Source organism: Lepisosteus platostomus, chromosome 14, assembly GCF_059453375.1.
Source record: "Lepisosteus platostomus isolate fLepPlt1 chromosome 14, fLepPlt1.hap1, whole genome shotgun sequence".
Taxonomy (NCBI): Eukaryota; Metazoa; Chordata; class Actinopteri; order Semionotiformes; family Lepisosteidae; genus Lepisosteus; species Lepisosteus platostomus.
The window spans coordinates 3,393,850-3,418,461 of record NC_142624.1 but is presented as its reverse complement, the minus strand read 5'-3'; the positions used below and the strand labels follow the sequence as shown (position 1 = coordinate 3,418,461).

Genomic DNA, 24,612 nt, shown 5'->3' with positions numbered 1-24,612 from the left:
CTGCCGAAATATCTAACCGGATTTTTACAACCATCTCGTTCCGCGGCACAGTGGGTTAAGATAATGCTACCAGGTTGTTTAAACTGACATGGTGTAGAATATTGATCCGCAGAGACCTTTGCCTTTCCAAATAGATTTTGTTCTGAGCCAGGAGTCTGGTCAGAACTTTGCCTTTTTTTTTCCCCCGTGCTGTTAAACGGCGCCGTTAACCTTGATGAAAACAATCTCAGACAAGATGTGAAGACAAACACCTATGTTTCCAAATCAAGTGTAATCGAGTGGAGCACACAAATCAAAGCGAGTAGCGTTATGGCTTTGGAAAACGGATTAAAACATTTGAGTGCTTCTGATGTAGGCCTACAGAGGGAGGACGTTTCAACGAAGGACGACGAGAAGCAGGCAAGTTATTTAACGTGAATGTCGTATTTGATTATAACTTTAAAGATATTGACTTCCTCTTAAGTTCAAGTATTTTATTGTCTACTTATCCTGACATATAAAGAAGAAAGCGGTTTCCTTTCAATCAAGATCAAATAGCAACGCAACTGATTGCTCGAGTTTTGCGTTTCCTGCTTAGAGAATAGAGGGTGATAAGGGGGCAGATTTTCACTGTGGGTAAAAGCGCTCTCTATTCTACTGTGGAGCGAAAAATCTGCTAGTTATGCAAGTAACGCGACAGCAGGATGCACAAAACGGAGGAGCCACCAACAACAACCCGCGCGTGGTTTCGGAGCAGGTGCCGAGTTGCGATACTCGCTCTGCCTGCCCAGGAGACATCAGATGTTTCTACCAAGTGTCCAGTTGCTCGTTCCGACGTGTCTGAATTTTGTCTTGGCAGTGGTTTCTTCGCGCAATCGAATATTCGGTACTGTCGCAGTTTTAGAAGCAGGCAGACAGCCTATCTCTGCGAGTGCCACAGCCAATATGAACAAGACGCAATCCCGACAAGATGAAAAGCCCTAAGAAAAAAGAATACTTCTGAAATGCCAGTAGAGATATATTTCTCAGCCAACAGTGCACCAGAAAACCTTCTAAGGTTATTGTTCTGGCGAAAGAGGGATTACAGTATGTTGAATATTGGTATTTTTTTATTTGGGTGATGAATTTCACTGAGGGGCTTGGATTTAAATACCCTCTACGTTAAGATATAGTGTCTAATTATAATATGCTTTAAGGTGGCAAAATGTAATCTGCTATATACCTCATCAGAGAGTTGTATTTTGGATAGGGGTTGAGGCAATCATGCTTACTGCAATAACCAATGTGTTATGTACTGTATACAAGAGCACCATAAGTTGAATGAATGTGTTAAGTTATACATTGAAATGAAGTGCACTAATTCATGCACTACTTGTGATTACAAAATTCATATCATGTAGATAAATGGGCTCTTATTACTGCTACTGAAGACCCACACACCTGCTGGTTTTGATTCCAGTGGAGCTTGAAGGGGGAAACTGCACTCCCAGTTTCTCAGACTGGTTATTAAATGTCAGTAACAAGATAAATGAATTGATGTTTTTTTTAATAAAAACAATTAAAAAATCATTTTACACATTTCAAATTAAGCACCGAATCGGGAACATTGTGGAAGTACTGTAAGTCACCATTATTGTGCTGTGCTGTGAAGCAGCCCTTCCTGCTCACTAGTCCCTGTAATGACTAATCTAATGTGATGTACGAGCGAGTAAGTACAGGTTGTGCAGCAGACATTTCACTACACAAATGTTCCAATGTGATCTGCCTGCAGAGAAAACGAGTAGTATTTATTGGTGGAAAGGTCTCGAAATCGAGAGCAATATTTCTACTGGATTAAAAGAAGTATTCACAAGCCTGCTTGCTTACATCACCAGAGGTTTTGTTGCCTCGTTCTGAATCACAGAACACGGCTCTGTGCATACTAGGAAATTTGATTCATTTTGTGGTGTAACTTGGAGGTTTTACAAGTTACTGTGTGCATTTTACTCTTGCTGTGGTTGGAAATGCACTCATGAATGCCGATTCTTTCTAACCCCCAAAAATTAGTGATGCAGTTTCCCCTTAATTACCTAATTGGATTAACCCATTTCTTCATTGGCATATTTTTCAACTTTGTTTCTCCTTGGGCAGTGCGGTAGTTAATAGGTGCCCCCCCCCCCCCCCCCACAACATGTTTAAGACCTGAGAACAGGTGAACGTTCAAATGAATCCTGTTATGAAGACAATGGGATGTTCACTTGTGCAACTGGGAACTGGCACAGGCCAGCAGGTGTGTGTGTTTGTGATATAGAGGCGCAAGGCAATATTGGGGACTTCTGTATGCAATGCAATATTGGAACGAAAGCAGAGCAGCACTTCTCAAGACCAAGGGAGGAAATCTGAGCACCCTGCTGAAGGTGGGGAGAAACTGTGACGCAGGCAGGGAATTCCGAAGGGAACTGTTCAGCCAATTCATTATTTCACCCATAATGCAACGCATGTTGGCGACTCGGCAGTGTTCCTCTTACACAGAGCCTTATTTTAATTAGCGGAAAAGGTTGCAGGATGAGCTGCGTGCCGGCTTCCTCCAAGCGAGTAAGCGATGGTAATCGAGCAGTACTAATGAAGTTGTTTACCTCCTGCAGAGCCAGAAAGGCCTCGTCACTGAAGTCCCGTGATCATACCTGCGGCTGATCACAGTAGGCCCGAAGTCAAGCTGTCCGTTTTTGAGAAATGTCAATGCTTTCTGGCAAGACGGCTGATGTCAAAGGAGGGGGGGTCCTTAAATTGTCGCGGGGTGGGGTGCTCTAGCAACTTGATTCGCACATCAGCCCTCGGCCAGTGCTCCTCGAAGGAAGTTCCCAAGCGGCCTTTTGGAAAAGGATGAGAGTGATCTGGCTTCTTAGGGTGCCAACGCCCGAGGCGGTTTTTGCGTTAAACTGTAACTCTTGGCGTTTTCACCACAGGCACAGCCTCCCGGAACGGCCCCTCCGTGTCCGAAGAAGAAGGGGCCCTCCAAGCTGTTAATCGCGGCTCTGCTCGTTGTCGCCGCCCTGCTGGTAACTGGGGCCGGACTTCTAGTGTGGTACTTCTTTGGTAAGCTGGAGGGCAGCTGTCGTGTTGGACGCAGGCTTCTCTCTGTCTGCGTAGTCTTTCTTTCTGTGCCTCGCCGTCGTCTGGAAAGGCTGAGAGATGGGGGGGGGGGAAATGGCCACTCGCCATGCTGTCTACAGACAAACCCGCTGTGGTTAAATACCGCTGACCTCTCTCCTCCTGTGTGCCCAGCTCATGCAGGGCTCCCTCTCCTCTCCGTCACCTTCCAATATCCAGATCCTTCCTTTCCCCCCATTTTCTTCTAAGCACACGATTTAAAACTCACTGATTTGAAAACGGGGGTGAAGATTTCATGTGGTAAACCTGGGCGAAGGGTTAATTTTTTTTTTTTGCCCTGAGCCGAGCTGAATCCGGTTGCAATTGAGCTCTTCTGCTTTTCCCCACTCTCTCATGAAAGGTGTTGATTTGGAAACGCCACCAGCTGTTCTTGTGCGATACGAACGCTGCTTATTTCTAGCAAGGGCTTTAGAAATGGAACCTTTCTGGGACACACAGGTTGCAAGGGGCTGGGTGGGGGAGGGGGGTTCCCACTGGATCGGATGCCTGGAGTCTTTTTTGTTTGTTTTTGTTTTTTTTAAGAAGCATAGGAGGATACAAATGAGAGAAGGCATTTGGGCTCATCTTGTTTGTTTGGTTGCTGGGAACGGAGAGATCAGAGGATATCATCCCGCTGTTTCTGGACACAATGGTGGAACCTTGTGTCTCGGGCCTGGTTTCCTTCCGGAGTGTTACAGTGGAGCGCTCCCCATCCTGAGAGCGTCACCTGTTCCTGGTTGCCTGGGAACGACTCACCTGAGGCCTGGGCTGCTCCGTGGGCTGCCTCCTTGGCACACAGGCCCGGGAGGCTTTCCGATGGAACTCATTGGCAGCTTCCAGAAAGATGTTTTCATACACAGTAGGATCTCGACATTCGCGAGGGTTCAGTGCAGAGAACCATAGCGAATAGCCAAACTCGCACATAACCATCCCAGTCCATCCCATCACATAACATACTACAGTTTATAGTGTCTATGGTTTAAAGACATAAGAAACCCTCCCTTTACATGATAATTAAAGTACTCATGCATTGGCTTTAAGTTAATTTAAATTACATTAATTAACCGAAAGAAATATAAACAATTGTTTTTTGAAGTTACAGTATCGATGTCTATATCTTGATATTTCATCAAGATATGCACGTGACGTCTATACTGTACATACACATCTAAGGACATGGGCAAGTATTGACAATTCAGTCTCCAAATAGGAAATTTGGAGAATGGGGGGAAAAATGGCTTAAATCAATGGAATTAAGAATTCAAGGTTGCATATATATATATCTCACTCAAGAACTGTGGTCGTGTTTCCTATATTGGTGTGATAAAATGAGTTTTATCTGTATTGGGTCAACAAAGGCCATTTTCACATGCTTTAAAGGACCACCATTGAGTAGCAGTACATAAAAGCAGAGCTTATTTAAATAGAATGAGCTGAGCTAGTAACAGATCCTGTTAACACAAAACATAGTCTGGGTAAAGCAAAACACAAAAAAAGACCAGTAAATCAACTGCTAGTTTTGCTGGTCTTCCGATTTGGAAAATCTCCAGTCTCTGATTTTATGTCTGAAGTGTAAAGGGACGTAGCCTGAATGAATCCTTCTCTTGCGCGGCAGTTTCGACTGCAGTATTGTTGAGCGCGCATGAATAGACGATTCTCTTTTTTTTTTTTGACGTGACCGCAGAGCCGCCGTCTCTGTTGGGGAAGGCATGCGGTATGTTTAACAACATTTCCGGTTTTAAAGTCTCAGAGGATTGTGGGAGGGGGGTGTCAGCTGGTAGCCTTGCGGTGCAAGGCCCCATTGCCATAGCAACCTCTAGGCCTCTCTGGAGGTCCTTCCTGTGGGGCCCTCCTTCTCTCTTTTGGTTTTATTGTTTTTGTTTAGCATTTAGTGCTGGAAACTTTTTGTGGTGAATATCTTGGCCTAGGACTCCCTATCCTGCGTCGCCAGCGTTTTGTTTCATGGCCGAGTGCTTGACTACTGTAAGCGATGACAGCGGGGTGAAACGAACACTTTGGGAGCACGGAAAGCTCGGGGTCAAAGGGGCAGGGTAGAACGCTGTCCTAAGGGTCGTGTCCCGCTGTTCAGATTACAGGGTGAGACTGCAGGAGCCCCGTGCGTCGCACCACTACACGGCCGCGATCGCCATCCTCAATCGCAACTTCTCTTCGGAGCTGGCCCGCCACTCCTCCGCCATCTTTAGAGCCGAAGCCGGCGGGGTCCAGGACATGGTAGGTCCGCGTGCGCCCGGCGGCCGTCTGAAACTGGTGTTGTAACAGAACGAATAAGGTTCTTGATCCCGAGCTGAAGTAAAACAGATGAGTTTATTGCATGCAAGGAACAATAAAGCCGAAGTCTTGTTTCCCGCAAGAAACAACAAAACCGAAGTATTGTTCACCGTACTGGTACAAACTTTTGGGTTATATAGTGTCATCTTCTCCGTTTCTGACGTCACTCGGTCTGATGGTAAACAGGGGGGTTCATGGTATTTGGCCAGTTTACAATGTTCTGGACAAATGGTCAGTTTAAGATTACACCCAGGGGGGTTCCTAGCTTGCATCTGCAATCCTTATCAGTTAACCCCCTTTCCTGCCATAAACCCCAGCTTGTGACTTAGAAGTCTAAACCCCCTACAGAAAGGATTAAATTCAAACCCCCGTCTTCACATCTTTCTTCACTGGGTTCACAGTCGAAGCTGATCGCTTTCCACTTCCTAAGCAGCTCCCTCTGCTCTCACGGGGAGGTGCGTCAGCCTGCGCAGGCTGCACAGGAACAGGCGAAGGTCTCTTCCCCCGCTGAAGGGAAAAGAGAGAGCATGTTTCGGCTGTGGAGTCTTCTCCCTGAATCCTCCAGGTGTTGCGCATGAAGGAGGCTCCACAGCTGAAACAGTCGTCTCTTTTCTCTTCAGCACCAAATAAACCTTCACCTGTTCCCTTGTTCTCTTTCTCTTTCCATTCTTCCTGTAGCCTCAGGGTTCTTTCAAGTGAATATCTCGTCATTATGGAGCCCGAGGTCATAGAGTGATTCTCCCCTTGTTGTTGTTGTTGTTGTTGTTGTTTCGGTCTGTGTCAGGTGGAGAAGCTGGTGAAATCCTCTGATCTTTCCTGGTACTACAATTCAACCACTGTCTTCGCCTTTGGGTAAGTGGTGTGAATGTGTATTTACTCCCACTCTGTGTGGATGAAGTCTTATTTTCACCTTCGGTGGGAAACCTTAATGTAAACTTATACAAGCACCATGAATCGGTTAACTTTTTCGTTTGTGAGGGCTGTGTCTCACTCAGGCCAAACAGTTTTTTGGGGACAAAATGGGTTACAATTTGAGACTTCAAAATTGCCTGTTTTGGTTTAGTTTAGTTTTGGTTTTAGTTGCGAGTTTGCCTGAACAGTCGGTTTGCAGGCATAACGGTTTCAGATTTGTTTTTGCTCCGAAAGTGTGATTTGAATCTATCTTAATGAGGGAGATGAAGACAAATCCCCTGTAAACAAGACATTTTTCCCCATGGCTTGGAGCAACACATCCAAAAGTTTATGTAAACGGCAGGAGAACTTTAAAAGGACAACTGATGGGCCTGTTTCACTTTCTCATTTGTTAGAATTCTATCAGGACTGTTCCCAAATACTCCCTGTAACTCTCTGTCACGAGGCTTGAGTGATATGTCCCACACACCCACATTGCCCTCTACCAGGTCCCTGTGCTATCTAACATTTGCAGTTCTTGGTGACTTGAAAGGAATTTAAAAGAGGTCCTGAGGGCAGCTGTATTAATAGGAACCATTTTGTGACGCAGTGTTGTTCCACAGGGAAGGGAGTGTGGTGGCGCACTTCTGGCTGACTCTGTCCGTGCCGGTGAGCCAGAGTGAGAGGGTGACAGTCAGCCGGGTCAACAACAGTCTGTATGAGGCCCTAAGAGCCAGTGGGACAGAGACTGTTGCCAGACAAGGGGACTACCTTCTCCGCCTCTCCTCACTGGATATAACTGGTGGGAATCTTCTCCGTCGCTGGCCCGGCGTCCTTTAACCTTCACTGAGCTACTGTAGGAAGCATCCTAAAGACCTGTTTTAACATTGGGGAAAATTGTGTAGATATGAGAGTGTCAGGACAGATTTTCAGGAGGCCGTATTTTAGAATCTGGAGTTTGGAATGTTGGAGTTCGGTTCAGGGAAGAAGATAGAAGGGCATAAGATGATGTAACACCCCTCCCTGCCCTGACCACCATCTAACCTGTTTGTGCTTTCAATGAGACATACATTCAAGGCCAGGTTATGCGTACTGTACTACAGCCTGCTGTGGCTGTTGCTTCATAGTTCAACACCTGATCTCTAGAATAAACTTTGCCGGTACAATCTGCCTTACTTGAGAATCCACCTGAATGTGATATGAAGAAGAATATTTGAGTAGTTTCTCCCTTTTCCCACTTATCTGCTGTGAAGTGGGGCTGCTGGTGCAGATTATCTACTGTGTGTGTATTATCTGCTCAGTGGTGGATGAAGTGGGTCCCTTTCTGTATCTGAAGTACTTGAGGGATCCTACCAGAATAACAAGCAAGCAGTTATTGCTGCTTGAAATCAAAGTTGATGCTGGAAAAAGGACTACTCCAATTTACCACTTATTCATCTTGCATAGGAGTTCAAGATGTAGGAAGTTGCTCAAAAGCTCTTGAAGAAACAGTTAAGCTAAATGTTAACTGTTAATTTGATGTCTGTCTTAAAATAGCTCAGCACCTGGTATTTGGTTATATTGGAGACTGTAGATTAAAAACCTGAGAGGAATCAAGCTACTGCATAAGATTTTTTTCCTTGTTGATTTTCTATAACCTTTTCTTTTTATTTTTTTTTGTGTACAGAAAGTGAATCCAAAGTTATAGATGTCTTCAAAGCTACTTTTGGTAGGTTTTTTCTTTTCTTTTAATTTCATTTTCTCCATTTCATTTTGTTTAAGGTGCAGTGAGCCAGCCTCAAAATGCATCCTGTTAGGGTTGTGTAGTTCAGATCATGACTTCTAGTCGTTTGTATCCACCACTGATCATTTTAAAACTCTGAAGGACTGTCTGCCAAGGCGTCTCTCTTCTGGAAAAAAAAAACAGTGTTAAACACAGCGACTGGTATTACTCTCAGGTTTATTTCACTTTTCCTACTACTGAGCATAAAGGAATCACCTGGTTAGATGCTGATGAGAGCTTTCGAGATTCTGCCTACTTGCATTGTACGTCCTCAGCGCTCAAGAATGGAACACCTCTGTTCCATTGCCCTACCTTGTGTATGACATTCCCCTTTAAACTACCAACCTTCGGATGGCTCTAAACTCTCATTAGCACTTCTGTTTTCTGTGCTCGAGAGGATCTGTGTGTCGCTTTCATGTTAAGGGTGCCCTTCTGATAACTACGAGACCTACACCTTAGTTGGACATGTTTTCCCCCACAGTGTGCGTGATATGAAAATTGGGGTGATGCGATATTTGGCCACTTCTGTATTGGGAGATGAAATAATAATAATAATAAACTTTATTTTATATAGCGCCTTTAAAGCCGGCTTCTCAAAGCGCTTTACAGGATGACAATAACAATAAATAAGAAGACTACAACAATAAATAAGATTTCACAAGATAAGACACAATTACAATTACAACAATAACAATAGAGGAGACCGTGGAAGGTGGTATTAAGAAGAGCAGAGGGGTGAAGAATGGAACCAGTTAAGTAAAGGCTTTTCTGAAGAAGAAGGTTTTGAGTCTGGATTTGAAGGAGTTTAGAGAAGGTTCCAGAGCTTGGGGGCATAGCAGGAGAAGGCCCTGTCGCCCATACAATGTAGACGGGCTTGGGGGACAGTAAGGAGGGCAGAATTTGAAGAGCGGAGGTTGCAAGGTGGGGAGTAGGGCAGTAAAAGTTCAGACAGGTATTGAGGTGCCAAGCCATGTAAAGCCTTATACTGTAGGTGAGCATGAGGATTTTAAAGTCTACGCGGAATGTGACCGGAAGCCAGTGCAAGGACTCCAGGATAGGAGTAATGTGAACACTTGCACTAGACCTGGTCAGGATTCTGGCTGCTGAATTTTGGACATACTGCAGCTTGTTCAGAGTAGATTTAGATACCACAGGGAGTAGAGTATTGCAGTAGTCAATTCGAGAGAATACAAATATGTTGATCAGCTTAATAATAATAACGTTCCTTTCACCAGGGTTTTTTTTTTCCTGTAGTGTTATAAAGTACACTTTTCCCCCTGGCCTAGGCTGCTATAGGTATGACTCGGTGGGTACTGAAGACTTCCAAGCCCTCAGAAGTCCAGACTCCCAGCATCCTTCCTGCCTGTGGCACATCCACGTCCCCCCCGGCCACCAGGTGGAGCTGCGCCTGGAGTGGGCTCTCCCTGAGTGTCGGGACCGCCTGGCCGTGTACGACTCCATCGCCCCCTCCGACTCCCAGCTCATCACCTCGTGAGTCTGCGCCCGTTAGTTTAAGAGAAACGCACTTCGCCACTCTTTTTCCTTCACTGAATCCCAAAACCTAAATCTTGTGTCCAGCCCTGCAAGTTTCAGCAAGTCCTATATTAAAGAAAGTTTTGTAAGTTTGACAGCGCTCAAGAGGTCTGAAATTTCTATTTGTGATGTAGTTGTTCTTCATAGTGCAAGTCGAAGGCTGCTTTTCAAACTATAAAACAGAGTAGCCTTTTGTTAGCAAGTGACTAATCCAGCAACCCTACCGAGGCATTTTTTAAAATCGTTGATGCGGGTAGCAGCCAGCACTGCGGTCAGTCTGATTCCCTCTCCGTGTGATCCCTCCCTCTCTTTCTTCTCTCTCTTTCGCTCTGACTCAGTTTGTACGGCTGCAGCAGACAGGAACCTGTGGTGCTGGTGATGTCATCAGGCGGGGTGATGTCAGTGGTCTGGAAGCAGGGCCTGTACAGTTACTACGACCCCTTCTTCCTTTTCGCCCGGGCCCGGCCCAATCAGGGTAAGTCCCTGGCACCTCATTCTTGTAGATGTGTCTGGGCAGTGCGGTTTAGCTGAAGAAACATGGGAATGCTCAGAGACAAGAGGAGCTTAATTGGCTTCTTTTCTTTTCTTTACAGCTTGCTAAAGTCCATAAGCATTTTCCTGAAACATCCCAGCAAGCAAGCTTGCATGTGGTGGCGTGGTTGGTTCCATCCATCCGCCACTCTCTGTGTAAAGACCCACTCCCTTATTTTCAGCCCTTATTGGGTCTGCTCTTTGTTTTTACTACCGGTTTCGTTGTCGATTTTGAAATGTTAGATTGAATTTATTTAAACTATAATTTAAATATTTCAATCAGAATTAAACATTAAACTGTGACCTTTCTGAACACAAGACTCAATATTGTCCCATTCAGGATTTACTAGTAATGTCTTGTACAATTATAACCTCAATGTAAGGATTACTCTTTATTCTCATTGCTGTCCTTTACCGATGACTAGAATTCCTACCATTGTGAATCACTGTTTTTAACGTCCACTGTCCTCCTTTCTGTAGTGTGTTCAGGCAATATCACCCTGGAATCAGTGTTGGGGGTTCAGGGTAATATTCGCACCCCCTTCTACCCCAGCTACTACCCCCCTAATACGTTCTGTACCTGGCACTTCAGAGTAAGTACCATCTTTTTTTTTACTGCTGTTAATCCCTCTACTGTATATACTATTGTTAATGTACTCTTTAGTTTTCAGAATACACCATCCCTCAAATTTACAAACAGATCTTTCCCTAAACCTTCGCAAGGAGAAATTTCTTAAACTGGAAATGCAGTTTCCCCGTCTTTGCATGTGAAACCTGATTTGTCCCCAAGGTCTAGAAAATCACCCAAGCATGCATGTTTTTACCCTGCCAGGGTTATTATCCTGATTATCCTTATTTTCATGATTCGGTGCTCTCATTTTAGCCCGGTACAGTAGTTAATACAGAGAAGGTGAATCTGTAAATATTCTAAGAGCACAGACAGATGAAGGAAGTACAGTAGGAAGTCGAGCTCTGAGGATATCATCTTCTATTGGGCCACAAGGGACATGTCTTCTTAGCCAAAATCTCTCCTGAAACGCCAAAAAAAAGTTATGAAATTGCATGCTTTGTTAGAGTGAAAATTCATACCTCGTAAATCGAGAGATTTCTGTACTAGTGTCTACATGTGTGTGATTTTAATTCAGTGACTCCAAAAGCCTTTAAACTTCAAACTGGTCCAGTGCCATCAGGATCTTTTCTCCAGACCATATCTTCACTTTCCAGTTCTTGTCACAGGAGCTCAAAACCATATATTTCATAGAAGAATGACTTGTTTTGGCTTCACTACAGATTGAGCTGGAACACATTTGGCGTTGGGGAAAACAATGGATAGTGGGGAAAAAAGAGAGGTTAACAGGACAGGAGAGCCACTTGAGAAATGAATAGTCCAGAGATCATTCCAGTCCATCATAACACTTGAACTATTTTCACTGATCACTTCATCTCAGAACACTGTTCCAAAAAACAAACAAACACCACTCCTGACCCTTGGTATTTTTAATTGCCACAGCAATTGACTTTCTTGGCCACATTGTTGAAAAAGACCATTTATCGACAGAAAATATCTTGCTACACTCATTTAAAATTACTAGGGGAAAACCCATACAGTACAATAAAGAGCTCAGGACTATTTAAAAGTTGTCCAGCTTTCACAAAAGAGAGGAAATCTCAGGTCACTGAGTGCTATAGCAAAGCAAACCACAGCACGACTCTGTGTAGGTTAAATGTGGTGAACTTTTCATGTTGGCCAGAAGTGCACTTTTAAGAAACGTCTCGTTGGTTTGACAAAGTTGGAAACTCCCCGGGGATATTTAACAAATGCAACAAACCCATCATAAATCTTTTGACCTTCACACCAATCATCGAAGTGGGAATCGGATAAAGCTTGTCTTGAGAGACCAGTTCTAAAAAGGCTCTAAAGGGACTTTCAGGGAAACTGAATTTAATAGATTAAGCCTTTACTGATATCAAAGTCTGCTATACCAGATGACAATGCATTGGCTTGGGATTCATTTTACATTAGATGTTTGCCCAAACTGCGCACAAACATCTGTCGGACTTTAATATTTCTTGCATGCGAAGCTAAATTGATAAATTTGTGAGCTGGTGAGCTGTTTAAATGTGCTGTCCATGACGTTTATCATGCATGACAGCTTCCTGAGCGTTAACAGATGCGCTTCAGCAGAGGAACCCCAGACTTGGCTGGGACATGCAGGAGCTCTGCTCTGTCCTCACTGTGTGTGCCGTGTCTCTGCGCCAGGTGCCCTCTGTGCAGTATGGGTTGACGCTACACTTCGAGGGGTACGAGCTGAGCAGGGCGAACTACAATCAGCCATGCACACAGGGGCAGTGGGTGATTCAGAACCGCAGGTAGGTGTGTCCTGGCTGTCATAAGGACATCTAGGCCATTAGGGAGTTATTAGCTCATAAAGCCAAGGGGGTCATTCAGCCATTTCTTGAAAGAAACCAGATTATCAGGTTCAACAACATGGCTGGGTAGTTTGTTCCGTATTCCCATAATCCTTTTGGTTTGTGTTTCTCTGTTCATTCTTTCATTGACATTTCTTGCCTTTTCAAACCAGGGATCACCTCCAAGACTGTGTGGGGATTTGGGGGGAGAGAATTCTTCAGGGAAAGCATGATGACACACTCCAAACCTGTCAAACGAAGCCCTCGCTCATTCCATTTTGATTTCTGACCTTGTTATCCTGCTTTCCTATGTGATCCTGTAGTCTTAATGGTCTGTTACCCAATAGTGGCTTCCCAAAATGCTGGGTTTTGTTTTATACTAGGCTTGTAATGAGGTCCCATGGCAAGAGGAGTTTGAGAACATTCAGTACTAAATGATTACCTTGCATTTTAACAGAGGGACATGAGCTCAGCCCTGTAGGGTTCACTGCTATTGTTCTGAATGACAGCTGATTATACAACTATAGGAAAATCCTTGTCATGACCACCTAAGCAGGCAATTTGATCAGGTGCCTAATGTCAAGGCCAGCCTTGAGTGAAATACAGGAGTTACTGTAGCACCTGTTGGTCTGGGTTTGTGGAATGAATATCGGGCAAGATCAAATTCAAGACTGCACAGTATTCTTGCTTGTAGTATCAGGTGCTTTTTTATTTAACATGTTAGAAAGATGGTGGCACTGTGGCTAAGGATCTGCGCCTGTGGCTGGAAGGTTACCGGTTCAAATCCCGCGGCCGGCAGAGGAAACCTACTCTGTTGGGCCCCTGAGCAAGGCCCTTAACCCCAGCTGCTCCAGGGGCGCCATATAAATGGCTGACCCTGCGCTCTGACCCCAAGCTTCTCTCTCCCCATCTGTGTGCCTGTGTGTCTTGTGGAGAGCAAGCTGGGGGTATGTGAAAAGACAAATTCCTAATGCAAGAAATTGTATATGGCTAATCTTATCCTATCATAGTGTGTCCACAGGGGTCTCCCCAGTCCAGCTGCTTGTTGAGTCTGCCTGCTTCTCCCCCAGGTTGTGTGGCACTCGGGTCCTGCGACCCTATGCCGAGAGGCTCTTCCTGCTGTCGCCATCCACCACCGTCGCCATGACATCACAGGTCTCCCTCACTGGCCCGGGAGTTCAGGTCCTCTACAGCCTCTTCAACCAATCGGATCGTGAGTGCCCTCTGCAGCCTGCCAATCGCAGGCCGTGCTTCCATTCAATTCAAGCTTTATTGTCCCACTCGGGGCAGTTTGTTAAACAGAACAGTCCCAGCATAACAACACAATGACAGACACAATTTTACCAACCAAGAAGTCAGTGTAACAGTGTTACAGCAAGATATGGACGCAGATAGTTCCGGAACGTTGTTTGAAAGAGATATTGCAGCAGGCGAGAAAAAGATTTCCTGTGTCTATTAGTATCACACCAGGGGGCACAGAGGCGTCTCCCAGATGGGAGAAGTGTGAGTATTGGGGTTAATTGATCTGTTTACTGCATTCACATCTCGGTTTCAGAACTTCCTAGTTGTAGATGTCTTAACAAGACCGAAAAGCCTGTCAGTAAGAGTTGACCTCCCAGTAGCATGATAAATCGCTCTTAGTAGGCGATCATATTTCTGTGAGGTTCAGCAGAGAAATGTTCTGAAACAACAGAAACTCTCTAGGGCCTTTTATAAAGCGGGCACTGCCCAGGTCAACCTCTTCCCTTACCATAAATGTCATGTTTAGGACACAGGTGTAGCGGAGCTAGTTGGGGCACGGTGACGTCATCGCCCTCCCTGCACTTAGACCCCTGGGCTGGGGGAGGTCTCCTTTAGCTCACTCGGCTGGTTCCCTGTTGCGTTACGCCGGAGACCCGGTTTCGAGCCCCAGGTGTGGCGGGACGAACCTGCGGAGTGCAGCGGCGAGGTCACACAGGCACCACATGGATCTAAACAGAATGTTAGACGATATACAGTATATGGTATAGGAATATTTGAGTTTCCAGCTAAATGTAAATTCTGATACCCAGATATTTGAGAGTGTTGCCCGGTCTTGTACAGACAAGTTATTTTCTTAGATGACTGAAAGGGTCATTTGAAAACGTGTGTGCTGCCTGCTTTCTTAACAACAGCAGTGTTGAAGTACGGATTCTCCATATCTCTGTGATACCCCACAGCTTGTCCTGGACAGTTCCTGTGCACTTTGAATGGCCTCTGTGTCCCAGCCTGCGATGGCATCAAGGATTGTCCCGATGAACTGGATGAGAGGAACTGTGGTAAGACGAACCGAGATCTCTGGATTTGTCCTGTTCAGTGTCAACTTTTTTTCCTTTTTGAAGATGACTTTTTTTTCCCCCTCTATGGTAGGCAAGATATGTAATTGCTTTATTAAATCTGGTCGCTGTGCAATCATGACTTCTTATTCACTAGACAACTTGAGTCCATAACTGCTCCAAAAATGTCAGTAAAGTTCTTCGCATTCGTGAAGTACGATCACCTCTTCAGGAATGTCTTGTATATGGAGTTGTGCATTGTCTTCGCTTGTCTTCTCTGGAACTGAGCATTAGATTAACAGTTCAAAATGAAAAATTACCCATCAATATAATCTGTGTAAAAGAGTATGTCTCTCTCCCCTAGGAGAGCTGAAGGAGGCTTACAGTATGTCTTAGCCAATCAATTCCTAATCTTTTTCTTTGGTAACAATAAAAAGTTTAAGAATAAGAGAAATGCATCTTTCTGGTCTACTGTTTACATTTTGAAGCTCCGTTTTAGATTATTTATAACTAAGCAGTGGTGTGCTTAAACCTGATTCGAGGACATAAGACCTAAACAAGTTCAAAATTTTGATTTAAATTACATTCCTTTCCACACAAGACATTTTCTTTAAATTGCCCTTAAGAAGATGCAAACAGTGATGTATGTTTGGGCTTTGCTAATATGTCATAAGCTTCACGTCCCTCTGTTTGCTGGTATTTTATTAAGAAAGATCATGTTGAATCCTTTCTTTTCCATCCTGATGCTTGAGGGCCACTGTGTCTTCTTTTAATCAGTGGTGCTAATTGCTGCCTGTAACTGATGTCTTGTCTGAACTCTGACCTTGGTTTAAAAAATACAGTAGAAAAAGTGCTATATTTCTAACAGCTTCAGCACACTAAAATGTATGTAGTTGTCTCCTCAACCAAGAATTTAGGCTCTGATGAACAAACTGGTGGGATTGGTACTGTATTAAACATGCCCACTGGGGGAGTGACTGTGTTGAGCAGTTGATTTAGATTTCGGCTTGCGTACCTGAATGCGATCCTGAACCTTACTAGTTAACGCAGAGCTCAAACCGATGTGCAAATCCTGTAATTGGCTTGATACTTTGTCTCCAGAACCACCTAACGTCCGTCAACGCCAAGAAAATATTTCTTTTACAAGCTTCAGGGGGAGGGCAATGCACCAGAAATGGTTACATGCAAGGCATCAATGTTTGCATGAGTACCAGAAGACTCAGTAGGCTTCCAGGGATTGATTTCCTCAGCCCTAAATGCAAGCTCGACCAAAGTCTCAAAAGACATGGCTAACGGATGTTTTCATATTGGTTTCCTGCAGTATGTACTGCAAAATACCAGTGCCCAGAGGACAGCCAGTGTCTGGATCACTATAAGGTCTGCGATGAGCATCTGGACTGTCTGAATGGCATGGATGAGGAAAACTGCACTCAGGGTAGGCTGGGCATTTCACTGATGCATCGAGAATTCACCCTGTCAGTGAAGCATCGTGTGCATTCCAAAAATTTCACATGCGCCTTTTAAACCAATTTAATTGTCTTCAGAATATATTGTGCAGATCTCGCTGTGTAGAAAAGCGTCAAAAAGTGGGACAAGTGTGAAGGGGGTAGTTCAAGCTCTGGTTGTGGGTTCAAGTGATGGAGAGGGCACAGCATTCTGTATTGGACATTGCTGTTGCCCCCTTGAGCATATACTTCACTTGGTAAAATAAATCTCAATTGCAAGTAACTGGTTCTGTAATTGGAACACATTTACAGGGAATATCATAAAACCTTGCACAAAATCTCCCGACTTTATGGAAAGAAACACAATCTTGGTTTGAACAGTATAGTCGATCACTTTAAATTTTAATCCGTTTGCTGGGAAAAACTTTTTTTTCCTGATCAGCGCTGAATGCATTAAAAAACTTAATCAGTTTGGTTTTATTGTTTAATGCAACTTTTTTTTGTGCTCTTGGAAGTATATTCTGGCAGGGGTCGCGCTGTTTCATGTACTCAGGCCAGACTGAGCTTGATTAATAGCCTTTGTTTTCTTATCACACATCTCATTGCAAAAGAAACTGTAGTTTGCGCACTGCCAAATACGAAGATGTCAGCCTGTGTTGTCCTTACCCCAGCTGTAGACTGCACTCGGACAACCTATGTGTGCTCAGATGGCACTTGCATCAAGAAACCCAATCCGCAGTGCGATTTCATCACCGACTGCCCAGACCTGTCGGATGAGAAGAATTGTGGTGAGAGCCCAAGATTGCTTTAACTGCCTGGACTTTGGAGTTTTAACAATACATGTGTCTGTAGTCTGCACTGTAACTGACCTGGTTTATTGGAAATGGAATTGAATGAAAATAATTTTTAATAGATATCATGGCGTATGGGTACATAAAGACAATGATATTCATTAATAAAACTTTATGAAGGAAATGAGATACTCGAAGAGCTGAGTATTTTGTATGATTCTCCATGTCGGGGCCAAAATATGGCAAGATCCCAGTCTATCGGCCTAGAGAATGTAGGTAGGCAATTAATCTGGGGCACTGGGAAGATTTGTACAGGTTTAGTATTGGTGCAAAATGGATTGCAGCTTTGCAGGCTTTGGACTAAAATCCAGAATGGCTTGGAAGTGGCAAGTAATACCCTATTTAGGTGCAAATCTAGAGTATGAAGTACAGCCAATTCACTTCTAGGGCCAACTGGATTCTGATTTTATTGAAGAGGTGGGTGAGGAAAGGAGAAGGGTGTTTTCAGCTGTTTAACATTCCAAAAGCAGAGATCGGCAACCGTTCATATCCTTTCCTAGGATATATATAGTGCGCACAGTGAGCCCCTTCCCGAAACGCCTGCTCCACAGTTCTGTGCGATCCAGATAGCAGGATGCAGACATTGCAAAGCTGACGGAACAAAAGCCACACAGTTTTTCTTTCCAGGCACGACCCTGACTCTCTGCCTACAGTACGTGTTCCGTTTTGGTCTGCGTCCTAAAGCGAGTAGCGTGATTTGAATCCTCCTTCGCGATGTTGCAGAGTGTGGCCTCCAGCAGTTCACGAGTCGGGTGGTGGGCGGGACCAACTCCACAGAAGGGGAGTGGCCATGGCAGGCCAGCCTCCAGGTCAAAGGTCGCCATCTCTGCGGGGGAGCACTGATCTCCAGCCAGTGGGTGGTCTCCGCTGCACATTGCTTCCAAGATGATAGGTGAGGAGTGCTGCCTTGATTTTGTCAAAATTATATGATGTGTGCTGTAAAAATCTGATAAAGATGCTTGACGAGGTAATGCTTTTTTGGGTGATATATCGCAGATGTGCGAGAGAAGAATATAATGGGAAATCATCTGCAGGTTGCTGTAATGAGTTCTCCGACTGAAGTGGAAGGAAAAAAATTGAATCATCATCGCTTTTGACTAAAAGACTTAATCTAATAATTCCTTAGACTTCTGTAGTGATTTTCTGGACACTCCATTCAAAGCGTTGTGCAGGTAATGGGGACTCCCCACCTGGATGATGCTCCAGTCCTCTCCCCACACACCAGCGCTCAGTGGGGAGGAGAGCAGAGTGATGAAGCCAGTTCAGAGATGGGGGTGATTAGGAGGCCATGATTGGTAAAGACCAGCGGGAAATTTGGTCAGGACACTTGGCCCAAGATAACACCCCTCCTCTTCTCGAGAAATGCCCTGGGAATTTTAATGACCACACAGATTCAGGTCCTTGGTTTTTCATTCACACATGAAGGATGGTGCCTTTTTTAATTTGTGCTTGGCACTCAAAATGGGACACATCATTGCCGATTTGCTTTATATTCTCTCTGCTGCAGAAAGATTTCAGCTGATGAGATTTTGTATTCCCATAAGATGTTCTATGTAAGAATCTTAATCAAGAATTCATATTTCACTGAGATCTTTGTTCCCTCCTATGAAAAAGAATGATGGTTGTTTTTTATTTTTGTAGTAGCACCTACAAGCAATATAAAAAATAAGCTTCAAAGCATAGGCTCTGGTTATTTCAGTTAATGTACTGTAGTTCTACCACTACTAGTAGCTGCATTTCCAATGGCTTCTGCTGTTTCTTGCTATATTGGGCTCAGATGGTTATGAGCCGTACTGTTGATGCAAGAGGGTGGAAGGTGAAGATCTGGATTAATCCACATGTGGGACAGAACAAGCTGAGATTTAAAGGGGGTAAATGAGTATTGAAAGGTGAGGGACATCCTTAGATTTGAAATGTTACTTGTACCCTCTCTCACATTACACTACAGCCCTCACTTCTGGAATAGTGTTTAGAGCCTCTTGTCTCAGCCTGGCCGATAACGGATTAGGGATTCAGCCACAGACCTGGTGTTGAGCAGATGTGGCCTCCTAGTCCATCTATTGCCATTTCTGGAGGAATCGCTTGGATACAGAGCAGCTAGCCCTTCTCAGGATATGAAGTTGGTTACCTTGGCTCCTACCATGAAAGCATTCACCTGTGTGGCCGATTTAATCACTCCTCCGTCTCGTTCTGTGCCCCCTCCTCCATGCCTCCTCCTTCCTTCCTGCCTCTCCGCTCTCCCTCAGTCTAGCTTCCCCCTCCCAGTGGACCGTCTACCTGGGGAAGCTGCGCCTGGACCAGAGCAGCAAGAGCGAGATGTCTTTCCGGGTGCAGGAGATCCATACGCACCACTACTACGACGACGAGACCCACGACTACGACCTGGCTCTCCTCCGACTGGACAAACCCATCTTCCTGACCACGGTGGCACAGCCGGCCTGCCTGCCGGCCCCCACCCACCTCCTGGAGCCCGGCATCCTGTGCTGGGTGACGGGCTGGGGGGCCAAGAAAGAAGGAGGTGACCTGAGCCTCAAAATCGGGAGAGGGCCAGCATCTGGGTCAATCATGACATTGAGGAAAGACCTCAGACAAAATAACATTAAAATACCATACCGTTACAACAAGGGCCGTATAGTGTCTGATGTCCCGATGAAGTACATGAGTCTGGCTCAAAAAGATCTGGGTCTAAGATGGAAGAAAACAGCAGAGACAATTGCTGTTAGAGCTGCAACTAGTTCACGTGTAGATTGGTAGTGCCTCATGGCTCCAGAGACCCAAGCTTGATTCTGCTTTTGGATTTTGCTAGGTGCATCAGTTTCTTCCCACTTTCCAAAGTCGGGCAGGCTTGGTTTGATTAGTTTTTCTCAAAATATGGTGCCCAGGGGAAACTATCAACTTTCTATTAAAGAACCAGGACTGGTCCTTGGAGCAATGCTGTCTAGCCCCTGCAGTAATCTTAATATTGCTGATGATAAAAATGATATTCTTGCTATGGACTGCATCTTAGCCTAAGCTGCCCTCAATGCAGGAAGTACCAGGGTCCTAGTTCCTGGTACAAAAAGAGAAACCTCTCTAGCACCATTTTAATAATGAGAGAGAATTGAAATCCAAACAGAATACTATGCTTTGGTATTCTGGTATTCTGCTATGCTAAGTAGTTATGGCCTAGCTGTGATAGCAGTGGCCTCTTGGCATTTTCTTCAATATTATGCTCAGACCATTACTAGCCACTCTCACACTAAGGGTAGAAAGTGGACAATGGTAGCTACAATTTGCCTCCTCTCATTTTTCCATGCCAGACTGTGGCTGTGCCAGACACATCTCACGCCAAGAAGTCAATGTAGACAACTTACAAAGGCAATGAATGTATAATCGCTGTAGAGTAACAGCCAGATCAGTTAAATCTGCCCATATGCAAGCATTTAAAAAGTCAGGGCTCCATCCTGGACCCTGGTACTGGAGAAGAGTGAAGTTTTCCTTGAAAGCCCATGATGACAAGCCCATAATGCATTGGGATAATCTATTACAGTGGCCTTGATAAGCATCGGCGGCCAACTTCTCAGGTGGTCACGCATCTCGCCCTACTTGATGCAAGATCTATGTAAAATCCCCGCATTCTGATCTTGACTCTGAAAGCGCAGTCCAGCCCGCTGTAAATGAGTCCCGAGACACTGTGCATTTGGCCCTCCTGAGTTTTGCCACCTTCATCCTCCTAGGTCCCGTCAGCAGCATCCTTCAGAAAGTTGACGTGCGCTTGATCAGCCAGGACATCTGTAATCGGTCGTACCGCTACCAGATCTCTCCCAGGATGCTATGCGCCGGGTACCCAGATGGGAAGAAGGACGCATGCCAGGTGAGGAAGCGAACCCCTTCTCATGCCCTCGGGTAGTGCCTGCTCTCTGAAGGACTGATCAAGGGCATTGCAAACCCAGTGGAAGAGCCCAAAGATTAATTCCATATTCCCTTGTCGTAATTATCATGCAGTCATTGTTACTGCATAGATCACAACACAAATAGTAGTTGCAGTAAATACCTGGTTGGAAGGCGTTTGCCTGAGTATCTAATGAGGTTGGCCATGTTTAACAGCGGGTATCTCCATTGTTCTAAATAAGAAGGTGCCATTGGAACTAACTTAACGATGTGCTTTCTTTGCAAGGGTTCAAGAAACCAATCAACTCCTAATTCAGTTGCCCCAACAATGTTTGGCACTATGAATACAGTTGGGAGCTTGGTGACCTCAAACCTGTGAGGTGTTCCAATGGATTTGCTCGCTGGTGTGTTTGTAATGGTGGGGGGTGGGGGGATGCTCTGTTTTTCAGGGGGACTCCGGAGGTCCGCTTGTGTGCAAGGAGCCCTCCGGGCGCTGGTTCCTGGCCGGGGTGGTCAGCTGGGGCGTCGGATGCGGGCGGCCCAACTACTATGGCGTTTACACCCGTATAACCAAGATGACTGACTGGATCAAGGAGGTGACTTCCTGAGGATGGGCTTCAAAACTAAACATTAGAACGGAGATCGGGTCACCTGGTCCAAGTTGTCTGCTGTACTTAGGAATGCTTTCGTAACCCTCCCCTTCCCCCCCCCCCACCACCACGAAACACTTTTGCAAGGATTTTAAGTTCCGGCTGAATTTTTGGGTTGGGATTCAAGAGGTATCTTGCAGAACCCCTTGAGGAATGACCGTGCAGGACACCTTTCAACTCTTTCTCAAAAAGGTGATGGAGTCTCGCAGGATAACCTCCTAGACCAGCGGGAGTTTTGGCTTCGACATCCTGAAAGGTTTTTCCAAGTGGACACTGGGATGTTGTTTTGCAGGAGTTGCGCGGTGTTAACGGATCATTTTGCCACCTTGGGCATCTCTTCTCTCTGTAGTTTGTGGACCCTTTCCAGCAAAATATTTGGAATTTAGGTCTGTAGCCTGGGATTTGGCCTGGACTGATCCCTGGTTAATAAACATAGGGACACACATGTTGAGCACTCAGGAGTTAAAGTTCTGATGGCCAGTTAAGAACAGAAAATGCGTAAGTAATGGTCGCCACTGCATGTGGTTTAGTATCCCTAGATAAGTCTGAGAATTTCAAGTGCTAGGGTTCATCTTGCAGGGCCTATCCTCCATGTCATCATGTAGAATAAGACCTTATAGACTGGAGAACACAGGGCAAGGCCATGTAATCTGGTCTTCCTTTAGTGGAGAACAACAGTAAATTATATACTATTTATTGGATTGGAGATTGCAGGACCTATAGATCATCCTGAAGACATCTTAGATGGATGCAATCTACTCCTGAACAGGCTAGGGCTCATTTGTGGGTTGGGTGTTGAGTGTGACCACTTGCTTGTGATTGGCCTCATGGACCCAGATTAGTGGGAGACCATGCTGGGTGTCTCTACTGCTCCTGGTATTTTTGCTCCACTGTTTTAAATTAGTGCTTTTATAAAACAAATCCAGCTTGAACGCACATGTGCAGGGCTGGCATCTACCCCCTATCTTCACGCTGAGGCTACTAATGGAGGCTGGGATCAAGAGCTAGTCTGTGATTTATGACCGGAAGATAAGACCAAGTGTGATGTGGAATTAAAAATGCAGGGAATTTCTGCCATGTGCTGCAGATCGCTGTTGGTGGAGATCTATTGGATATGTTTGGGGTTTCATATAACGAGATGGCGTTGAGTAGCAAAATTAAAAAAATTCCAATGAAGGACCCCTTTCAACTCTTGCCACTCTTTGGAGTCCAGGCCCCTGATCCATCTGTGAAATGATGGGCAAACTTTTAATGCTCATAAAAGTACTAATTTTACTAAAGTAACTAGGTGGTTAAGTTCTATTTTGTTCTGCATCACCTTTTTGGAATGGATGCTGTTTTGAATGGGGTCCTTTGGCCTTTCTAATCAATTCGGGGTTCCTTTAATCCAGTTTCAAACTGAATCCACTTTACTGAATTGGTTTTTTGTCTACTCACCATCTAGGAGGAATGTCTCCTGTGATGGACAATTTCCTCACACGATCTCATTGTTGTAGAAAATATTTAAGACATTGGGATATCCAAGGCCTGACAGATCTCTCTGCACTTGTTAATCATGTGACAACCTAATATTATGAAAATTAGTTTTTACATATCTGATGTCTGTTTTTGTTTTATACGTTTATCAAGGATGGGGAATAATACGCATTCAGGGAGTAATGATTCAGCTGCACATTGACTCTAGGTCAATGTGGGGAGGGAAAAACTTTTATACATGGTGAAACTCAAAAGAAACATTCTTCATTAATGCAAAGGGAGACCATTTTAGAGTGTGCAGCCTGCATGTGGCTAAGATGACATTTTTCTGTCTCGGTGGCACACCATTTACACTTACAGCTCATCACGCGGTCTTATGGTGATGAGCTGTAGCCTGAAACCTCCAGGTGGACATGGGCCAATGTAATTATTGAAAATCTTCCCTTTCTCTTCTTTGAAGCCTTTGTTGGAGTTCTTGTACTGTATGTGCAAAATAAAATGGGCAACCGGTTAAGCTCTTAAGATAAGCAAAGCCATTGAGGCTATTATCTAGTTTTTCTTTTCTTTTTAATGCTGAGGCTTTCCATAATCTTTAGGTTTTCTCAGACAGGTGCTGTTGCAGAAGATCACTTTAATGTTGTTCTTAATAAGGTTATCTTACAGAAGGATTGTGGAGTCTGAATGCATTAAAGACAGGGACGCTGGCAGAAAGCAATCACAAAAGATCCTATACCCCTCTCCTGTTTTCTTTGTACAGCTTGTTGTCAGAGAGGGCGAGTAGCTGGTTCCCATGAAACGGCTGCTTTGAAATAAACACACTGGCAGGTGTTTATCCCTGCTGGATTTGGGGCTGTTCCTTCAATGCTGTCAGGCTGTTCTCTCCCCCCCCGATTTGTGCTGCGCTAGTAAAAGGAATGGAATGTTTGCACTTTGGAATGCTTCTGTACATAAGAGCAAGGGAAGCAATAAAGCAAGGGACTGCACCAGCCAAGTCCATGGTTTATTTTCCTGCTCCCTAGGCCAACGCTAACAGACAGCTTTTAAAAGGCAGACGGGACATGGCTTAAAAAACCTGAGGCTCATAGAGCAAGAAACCACCTTTACTGGTTTGGGGGACAAGTAGTAGAGCTTAATTCCAGGCTGGAAAGCAGAAAGCAGAACAGAAAATAAAAAATGCTGTCCCGTGCGCAGTGGCCAGTTGGTGAGCCTCTACAGTTGTCTTATTTACTTTATCCTTATATTTAATCATCTGTATTCAAGAGAAGAGAAGAGGTTAGTAGGAGGTTGTTCGAGGCTTATAGGGTAAAATTTTACTATACACGAAATTGGCTTTACATGCAACTCAAAGTATCAAACTCCTGCATACGTTGCAAGTTGACTGCAGTATGAAAACACTAAGGGTCTTGAATAGGGTGTTTGGCAACCGGGAGCCATCAGCATGGCTCCAGTGTGCATCTGTGTAGACTCTACAAGTGTCTCGAACTCTATCGGAGGGCTGTGACA

The 24,612-nt window shown here is 44.8% G+C and overlaps 1 protein-coding gene and 1 long non-coding RNA gene across 4 annotated transcripts; one reads left to right on the top strand and one right to left on the bottom strand.

The window, feature by feature from the left end:
* tmprss6 (transmembrane serine protease 6) lies at window positions 1–24,095 on the top strand. 2 transcript variants are annotated; one of them, XM_088606563.1, is made up of 18 exons: window positions 4–399; window positions 2,925–3,054; window positions 5,198–5,340; window positions 6,182–6,249; window positions 6,912–7,090; window positions 7,955–7,996; window positions 9,337–9,541; window positions 9,922–10,058; window positions 10,595–10,707; window positions 12,375–12,484; window positions 13,594–13,736; window positions 14,722–14,820; window positions 16,139–16,252; window positions 16,934–17,050; window positions 17,837–18,005; window positions 19,360–19,631; window positions 20,830–20,966; window positions 21,433–24,095. In XM_088606563.1, exons 1-18 carry the CDS (start codon window positions 310–312, stop codon window positions 21,589–21,591), a joined length of 2,427 nt encoding a protein of 808 aa, XP_088462689.1. In that variant the 5' UTR covers window positions 4–309; the 3' UTR covers window positions 21,592–24,095. The 2 variants fall into 2 exon arrangements, with proteins under 2 accessions (XP_088462690.1, XP_088462689.1); XM_088606564.1 differs by lacking the exon at window positions 7,955–7,996 and having other exon boundaries at window positions 1–399.
* On the bottom strand, window positions 7,814–17,031 carry LOC148648728 (uncharacterized). 2 transcript variants are annotated; one of them, XR_015926440.1, is made up of 4 exons: window positions 16,929–17,031; window positions 14,274–14,451; window positions 9,808–11,145; window positions 7,814–8,177 (listed from the first exon to the last, which is right to left on the bottom strand). It is a non-coding gene; the product is annotated as an uncharacterized LOC148648728 (long non-coding RNA). The 2 variants fall into 2 exon arrangements; XR_015926439.1 differs by having other exon boundaries at window positions 14,274–14,493; window positions 16,929–17,028.
* Window positions 24,096–24,612: the final 517 nt, after the last annotated feature.

Bases quoted from the DNA above. Each gene is read 5' to 3' on its own strand.
- tmprss6 (XM_088606563.1), top strand. From the start codon at position 310: ATGGCTTTGGAAAACGGATTAAAACATTTGAGTGCTTCTGATGTAGGC. The intron at 400-2,924 runs GCAAGTTATTTA...TTTTCACCACAG, and splicing joins CGAAGGACGACGAGAAGCAG to GCACAGCCTCCCGGAACGGC. The intron at 10,059-10,594 runs GTAAGTCCCTGG...TCCTTTCTGTAG, and splicing joins CCGGGCCCGGCCCAATCAGG to TGTGTTCAGGCAATATCACC.